An 8,752-nucleotide genomic window follows, 5' to 3' on the forward strand; every position below is an offset into this window, starting at 1 on the left:
AAGGAATAAATATGTTATTGTTCTATTAATCATATTTTCATTACTCTTCTCTCCCTGCCTTCTTCCACCCTTCACCCACTACATAATCTAAATAGAATGTCATTGTTTAAACAAAAAAAAAGAAGAAAAGGAGAAGAAAAAAGAAAAAGATAAAGAAAAAAAATGTATCAAATTACTGACCTTACTTCTCCTTTTCAGAAAGAGAAACAAGTTGAATCACAACTTGCCATTAAATCTCCAGATATTTTGACTAGTTATGAAACAAAACATTTCTTTGCACACAGAGAATAACTTTGATTAAATCTTTTTCAAAATATTTGTTGCTTCTTGGAAATGCAGGAACTATATTTAAAAAGATTAATAATGTAATAAAATGATGAGAGAAAAAAAAAACCTAGAAAAAATCATTTGTTTTTTAGTCTCTTCTTCTTCTCTGAATTCTTCCACGAAGTTTCAGTTGCCAGTCTCGTTAATGAAGGACTAGCCCATTCCATTTCTTCTATTTTATCCAAAATCTTATTTTTTTTGATAAACAGTAAAGCAGAGTCTAAGTCATGGAAGATTTTAGGACCATCAGGAAGGAAGATTTTAAGCTTGGCAGAAAACTGAAGGTATGTTGTAAACTGTGCTTTTTTAAGCTCCCTTATTAGTGGCAGAAAAACTTTTCTTTTAGCTATTACCATGGAAGAATAGTCATTGTCAAAATGCACAGTTGTCTCATTAATCTTAACAGGAGCTTTAGCCCAAGCAGATTTAAGAACCATCTCTTTATCAAAAGATGATAGAAATCTAACTATAACTGATCTAGGATAGTTTTTGTTAGAGTTAGTATTAGCTATAGATCTATGTGCTCTTTCGATACCAAAAGAGAATGCTTCTGGTAAGTCTAAAGTTTTAGGGAGCCATGTTGTTAAAAAAGAAGTAATATTGTTACCTTCAATATTTTCTGGCAGTCCAAAAATCCTAATGTTATTGCGCCTAGATCTATTTTCCAGGTCATCCAGCTTTGTTTGTAAATGTGTATTTTGTTTCAGCAGAAACTCAATGTTGATTTCCTCTTCTTGTATTCTATTTTCCATGTCATTCACAGCTTCTTCTATGCCTGTCATCTGGATCCTCTGTTGTTGCAGGTCTATATGTAACAAGTCTATTTGTTTTGTAGTTTTTCTATGAAGGTGTCTATTTTAGTATCCATTTTATCCATCTTAGCAGTAAGTTGCTGGATTATAATTATCAGAGACTGAAGTTCTTTCTTGATGCTGGAGTCTTGAGAATTTGTCTTACTGGAACTCATTTCAGACTGATAAACTGACAGGAAAATTTCCAAAGTGATTTCTGACAGGAATATTGTTAAGATTACCTTTCTTTTTTAGATATAGTTCAAGAACTATATAAAACAAACATATTTAGAAAGAAAATTACTTCAAAAATTATTTTTTTAAGTAATTAATTCCTGTCAGTGTAATGAAATTGGTGGAGCTGAAGAAATCTGCTGCTATCCTGTGTTCATCCTTGGCCACGCCCCTATAAAATACTAATTTCTTAATGGTGGTCTAACTCAGGTTCTTGTGATGATTTGGATCCCTTTATTGTCAGGATCAAATGGAAAACCTCTTCCATTTGCTTTTGTACATTTTCCTGGTAGAAGGTTTATGAGACTCTGCTAGAACGTGTACTATTCTAGAAGGAAGGAATGAAAGGAGCTTTGATGATCTTTGGTACTGTAGAAGCCATGTGTTTAATTTGAGGGGCTTGATGTCTGGATAAGGTCTGCTGGAGAGGTGAGAGATCACACAAGGAAGAGGCCACGAAAGAGGAGTGCAAAGAGGATTACCTTTGCTTTGCACAATGCTGCTTTCTGTAGAAATGTGGTTACTGGAGGAACTGATGGATGGGCATAGAAAAGACCAGGCAGCCAAGAATGGACCAGATCATCTCTCAGGGACTGTCCCTGATGAGGGATGAGGATGAAATAGCTGCCACATTTGGTATTGCAAGGAGTGGCAAAGAGATCACAGCAGGGCTGGCCTCACTGACTGAAAATCTCTGACATTGCTAGTTTGAGGGACTACTCATGTAGTTTAAGGATACATCGACTCAGCCTGTCTGCTAATGTGCTTGTTCAGTCTGGTACGTGCGTTGCAGTCTGAAAACACTGGATAGAGACTAACTGCCGCCAAAGCCTCATGGCTTCCTGACACAAGGGTTATGAACTGGTTTCTTCCTGCTTGATAATGTACCAGATTACATAGGTGTTGTCTGTCTGGATAGAAGTTGTATCCAAGGAAACTAGTCCTGAAATCCCTACAATGTTAGAAGTATTGGTCTCATCTCCAGAACTTCAATTGTGTACCACAGTCACTTCACAACAAATACCTCAAGATTAACCTGCACTACACAGAAAGAGCTTTCAAAAGTTAAGGTGACAAATCTTAGGACTCAAGACGATAGACAAAGATTTTTTTTAAACAGTTAAATTAGGTCAAACAGGGAAAGAAAATAGAGCAAAGGAAGAAGTGTTGCCAATCAATGCAAAAATAGAAGCTTTGTAGCTAGTCTATGCAAATGAAGATAACAATTAGTTTTGCTGGTAAGACCTCCAGAGAATGCATAAAAGCATGGCAAACAAGATTTGAGGAGTTTGTGCACCGTGGTGCATCATGTGAGGGGATCTTAGGCTCTACAGAAAGCTGTGTAATATTGCCAGCCTCAAATCTGTTCACATCCGACTACCCAGCTGTTAAGAGGGACAGAGAAGATAGCATCAGATCACCCTGATTCCCTCAGTCACAGGTGGGCTGTTACTACCACCATGCCTGTTCTGAACATTCAGTGGTGCTGATGTGAGGCCAAAGGTCAAGGTTCTGAACTGGTAACAATCAGATTTTAGCTGGAAGTACAGAAATTTCAGGATGACTTGGCTATCTTGATGTGGAGGTAGGTATCCTGGCGATCTATTGAGCATATACCTTTGGACTTGGGAGGACAGACTACACTGCGACCATTCTAAAACAGGTCTTTGTTATAAGTGTTTAAGCCACGGATATCCACAATTGGCTTTAGGTCCTTGTTTTTCATGGGTAATAAAAATAATCTTAGATGCTGGGCCCTCTCTATTTGTCCCTACTTTTTGCAGGTAGGAGTGGCCAAATTTCATGAGGTTGTAAACAGGAAAACAGCATGATACAAACTCTGGATATCCAACATTCCTCTTTAATGGGCATCCATGCAAGTAAAGAAAGAGAGAGACAGAGAGCGAGAGAGAGAGAGAGAGGGAAATGGCCCCCAACTGCCTTCAGAAGAGGCAGTTGGAAACCCTTCAGGGATGCTGTTTTTGCTTGCCCAAAATGGAAAATTAAAATTCCTGGTTCTGCAGTCCTCCAAGTCAAGCAGAGTACCTCATTATCCCTTTTTAAGCACAACCTGGATAACTGGATGGGGAACAGAAAATACACCCCTGGGATTCCATCTGTATCACTGCTAAACAGGGGCATTGGGTTCTGACTTAGGTTCATAGATAGGTACTAGGCTATCGGCCCAAGGGTCTACATAAGCCTAACCAACAAGGTTCCCTGGCTTACACCACCCAAGAAAGTTATTTTCCTGTGCCACTGTCGAGCAGAGACACAGAAATGATCCCCGGGGTGTATTTCCTATTTCCCATCCACTCATCAAGATTTTTCTTGAAGAGTGCTAATGAAGAACTTTGCTTGACATAGATGGGTAGCCTGTTACAGAGTATGGGAAGTCTCTGGGACAGGAATCTATCCCTCCAGCATGTCCTGTTTATTGTGGTGACAAGGTTTAGGTCCCTAGAGCATGTAGCTCAAAGGGATTGGGATTTCTTTTGGTGTAGCATATCCAACAGCTCTGGGTTTGACATAGTTTTATATGTTAGGCAGAGATCACCTCGGAGTAGGCAATATGCTACGGAGTAAAGCTGGAGTTTTTTGAGGCGGTCAGTGTAGGGCATTTGTTTGAGGCCATTAATGAACCTATGAACCTACTTGTCAGAATATGGACTAAATTCTTAGCTAGGCTTGTAAGGGCCTCAGGGCCAATAGCCTAGTAACTTCCTATGATTCCATGATCCTATGATCCACGACCTCTGGGTCTGTGTTTTTGTGGCCACCTCTGCATGGCTTCCCCTATATGAGAAGGAGTTAAAGGACTGGTGCTGGATCTTTTTAAACCATAGAGATTTGTACCACTTTGGATTACTACAGAAGGACCCTTGAGGGGTGTCAAATTTAACTCCAGTGGCAGAGTCTTGTCTTCTGTTCACACCTCAATAATGTTTTCCCCATGGCTGGCCCAAAAAGGGATGAGCCATCACAGGAACATTTGTAAAGGATGCCTTGAAATAGCCATGAAATTGCACAGACAAAGCCAAGCTAGACAGCTCACGGTGATGCCTGCACCAGAATCCTTAGCTCTCATTGGCTACATTATGCATCAACTGCATGAATCAACACAGCTCCCACCATAGTTTATAATTGTTTACGTAACTCCACCATGAGTGAAGGTGCTACTCAGATTGAGTAAGGCTTGTCTACGAGATCCATCTGGATACAATTCATGTGCATAGCACAGTTCAATGCTCTTAAGGTAAAAGTGTCTGAGGTGTAGACACCCTTCTCCATCCAGTCCATTCTCCAGCTCCTTTCAGGTGGCTGCTGCTGCTACAATCAAGGAGTCCACCAGAGGATCCTTGGACCAATGCTGCCTATGCATAGGGAGACAAAACTCTTACCTGGTTTTCTGGAGATAATGCCTGTGGAATCAGGCTTCTGCCATGCCCTCCTGGTAGATAAATCAATGAGATGATCAGTAGGTGGAACCAATTAGGAAGTAGAGGGTGCAGAGCAATACACTTCAAATAACACTTCCTCTTCCCCTGAAGGAGGATGTATGACCCCTGGCACCGATACATCAGTTTTAGTATTTTGCCAAATGAGGTCTCTATGTGGGGTACACAGAGTTTAAGGTGACATAATCTGTACAGGGTTCTATGTGCCTCCTTTTGCACATCCTTTTTTTTTTTAACGTTGGGGGTAAGAATCCAACCTCAGAGAATCCTGAAAAAGGCTGCTTGAAGTTATCATTCCTGCTCTGCCCATAGGAAGGTTTACGAATGAGCTTTAACATGGACTATGGGGTATTTTGGTGTGGAGCTGGTACTGTTGGAGACTGCATCAAAGTCTTAACTGGAGAAACAACCATCCTCTCCATAACCTTGAAAGACAATCCAGAATCAGCCAGTAATATGGATACTCCCCTCAGCTGACATAAACATTACTGAGGAAGACACACATGACACTGACAATCTGGTCAGATCCAAGAAGAAGATCAGTACTGAATCATTAAAGTCCACGGTCTCCACCAACAGGAAGGGAATCATTCAAAATGGTACCAAAGATGAAAACAAAGAATCAGCACTGACCACTTGGCTTTGAGACTTAACCAATGTCAAAGGCCTCAGCATCAAGTGAATCAGACAAGTTGGTACAGAGTCTGAGGAATGGATACTGATCGGCTCTGGGCTCAGACTCTGGAGGGTAACAGCTCCAAAACCACTAAATCCACAGCATGAAATGGAGAAAGGAGCCAGTGATGGAGAATAAGGAATCAGAGGGAGATGGGATGTCACCCAATTCAATCTAAGTCCTAATAAATGCTCTCATCATGCCTTCCTAATCTAAATCACTAACACATCTGAAGGACTTATCAGATCTCATGGAAAAAGTACAAGGAAGCAGAAATTGAGTTAGCTCCTTCTTGGAATAATGCATGGTTGCAGAAGGCTTAGGGAACTTATCAGGAATTATGATTATCAGTTCCAAGGGAGAAGTTCAGGGAAGTTCCTTTGCAGTAGGCAGCTGAGCTTATCAGTCCAACCTGTTTACCTTCATTGTCAAAGAAGGAATAGATTCCTGCAACTTCCGTTTTTTAGAGTCTTAATCCATAGCTGCATTCTCTTTTTCTCTCTCTCTCTTTCTTCTGGGCTTTTCTGCATTTGGATCTAAGGGAAAGAGGTCCTTTACATTAAGCTTGCTTCAGCAGTCACAGGGGGATCTTGGACCAAAAGTCTTGCGAAATGGACATTCCAATGTAATATATTCTGGCCCCAGGCAAACATTACTAAGGTTATAGGTGCCCTGGAGCATGATTTATATCCACATTTTGCACAATTTCAAAAGTTCTTCTGTAGGGGTCTACACCCAAATGAAAAGAGGATAGCTTATTAAGTAATCAGCTAACTGGAAAAAAAACAGCTAACAATTGCTAATACTTATAAATTCCTAAAGGAGCAAAGAAACACAAAAGAAAGGCTAAAAGTCAAGAAAAAGGATATAGCAAAATAAAAAATAAGAGGAGCATTTAATTGTTGCATAATTCAGCAACCTATCAGGATGGTGGCAAATAAAATCCAGGGAGATAGCACAGGAGGAAAATTCTTAAAGGAGCTTGAGGCTAGGAGCTAGAGCATTGCAGATCCAAGTGGTTTCAGATACATGGACTGGGTAATAAGGATCTCAAGTTTCTGACTTAAATCATACTTACCATTACAACTGAGGTGACAGTGAAGAAATGCATACCCATAATACTTTACAATGAAGACTGACAGCTGAGTTAAAGAGAAGCCGACTTAAAGCATTATGCATGTGCAAGAAAGAACAAAATGATGTATATCAAATCTTACCTGCAGATTTCTTTAACACTGTAGTTATCTGTCTTTGTGCAGATAAAAGCAATCCTTCCATACTGACCATCCATATAAAGCTGAGTACGTAGGCTTTTATTCAATATGTTTTTAGCAGTCTTATCATCAGCAGCTCTGGTGATGTCGGACACAATCCAGACAGCATCACAATTCTTTAAATGCTGTAAAGATAAAACAGCACTACTGAAAAAATTATGTCTAAATCATATCACAAAATGCAACCTTTTGAATATTTTTTTCAGTTTGCAACAAGGCTTATTGTTGTTCAGCTTAGTGGACAAGTAAATGTGAAGCAAAAGAAAATATCTAAGTCTGGCAGTAGATGATTTGCTATGTAGCTGGTAAAACAGAACAGAACCACTACTGTAAAGCAAGCCTGCTTTGGAAAGGGTCAACAGGGAAGAGAGATGATCTGCCTAAACATGGTCACATATGCACCCTTAGCATAATGAGACAATGGACAGAATTTCAATTACCAGCCCAAGTTTCGTAACTATTGGTACTGACTCCATGACAAAAGTGCAACACCCATAACAGAGAGAGCCCTGAAAATATGAATACAAAATACCAAACACTGAAACACTTTAATATCATTAAATTATTTTGTGGGGAAGCCTTAATCATTTGCAACCTCACATGGCCACTGCTTAGTAAATTTGAGATTTGTGTACTTCAGGGTAAGGACAGTACTCTGAGGTCCACAAACTTATAGTTTTCTGGATCACATTTTTGTGTTCAAAGTTACACAATGCAGAGTTATGGGTCTCACATTTTTCTACTGCACCCATATAGATTAGCTAATCAGATCACTAACAAAACTGAACAGATTAAAAAAAAATCAGCAATCTTGAGTGGAGAGGAAAGCTATCAAAATGATTTACTGCAAAATAGGTCAACTGACCACAGATCCATTTTAGCAATGACCCAGCCCCAAAGTCAACAAAAGCAGTTTATATACAATAACCAAAAACACAATAAACAAATTAAAAGAGCAGTCTCAGTTAAAAAATTCTTAGCACAAGAGAACTCTGTAGGGCCCAACCAGGAAGACTGCCTAGGCTCAAAATTCTGGACAGGGCCTGCTGAAACATGGACAAAAATAATGTTCCCAAGGTGATAAAACAGCCCAGATGGAAAGATGAATGAGCAGGAACAAAAGGTGGAACAGGCAGCTGTTTTTAAATTTGCAAATAAATAGAAACAATTGTGCATTTTGTTTTAAAAATAATCATAGTAGGTCAGGGTGTAAGTTCCTTGAAACAAACAATAGAGCAGCAACAAACAGAAGTGGAAAGGCTACAGATGGAACTGAAAAATCTAGACAAAGATATTTGTCAACCAGAGGAGAAGCTGTGGATAACGATTAAAAAAGAGTTAAGGGATTTTTTTTTCTGGGATGGGAGGAGGGCAGGAGTCAGAGGGATGGGTTGATCCTTCCAGTAGAGCAGAGTGGTTTGGGATTACCTGACTTGAAGGGATATTTCAGAGCTACACAGGTGAGGCTCCTATATATAGCATAGGCAGAAAGCTATAACTCAAGGTGGAGGGGAATGATGATGAAACATATCAGAAGCTCAAGAAATGGGGAGAGACTGGGATTTTGGATAAAGATCCTTATGGAGAATAAAAATAAACATGCAGAATATTATATTCATGGGGTAGCAGAGAGTGTTTTAGGCGCTGGACCAGCATGGTTTTGGAGCGGATTCTACCGATGGGGATGACAGCAACTGGGGGTGTCAGGAATGGGCAAGAGGTTGCAGGAATTTGCTTGGGAAAACTGGTAAAGGAACAAAGTTACTGGGAGTAAATAATTAGAGAGGGAAGGGTAATGGAATGGGGGGGGAGAATAAATTTGGACAGCAGTCCAGAGACTGCCTCCCCAATCAAAGAGTGATATCAGAGTGTGGGCAAAGAGATAGGAATAGGGGGATCCTGGGAGATGGACCAGCACAGGTAAAGTTTTTGGTTAAATCTATAGCAGAGGCTGCAGCTGAAAAGGAATAATGGTTAGGGCATGTGAAATTT

At 39.9% G+C, this 8,752-nt stretch overlaps 1 protein-coding gene across 1 annotated transcript in view; it reads right to left on the reverse strand.

The window, feature by feature from the left end:
• Positions 1 to 7,236, reverse strand: part of LOC122797872 — a 643,086-nt gene extending 635,850 nt beyond the window's left edge. The window contains exons 1-2 of the mRNA XM_044066394.1: positions 7,201 to 7,236; positions 6,704 to 6,885 (exon numbers count right to left, since the gene is read on the reverse strand). Of these exons, the coding sequence (XP_043922329.1) occupies positions 6,704 to 6,885; positions 7,201 to 7,236 (218 nt within the window). The remainder of the gene's footprint in view (positions 1 to 6,703; positions 6,886 to 7,200) is intronic.
• Positions 7,237 to 8,752: the final 1,516 nt, after the last annotated feature.

Source organism: Protopterus annectens, chromosome 3.part1, assembly GCF_019279795.1.
Source record: "Protopterus annectens isolate FY-2018-M chromosome 3.part1, PAN1.0, whole genome shotgun sequence".
Classification (NCBI taxonomy): Eukaryota; Metazoa; Chordata; order Ceratodontiformes; family Protopteridae; genus Protopterus; species Protopterus annectens.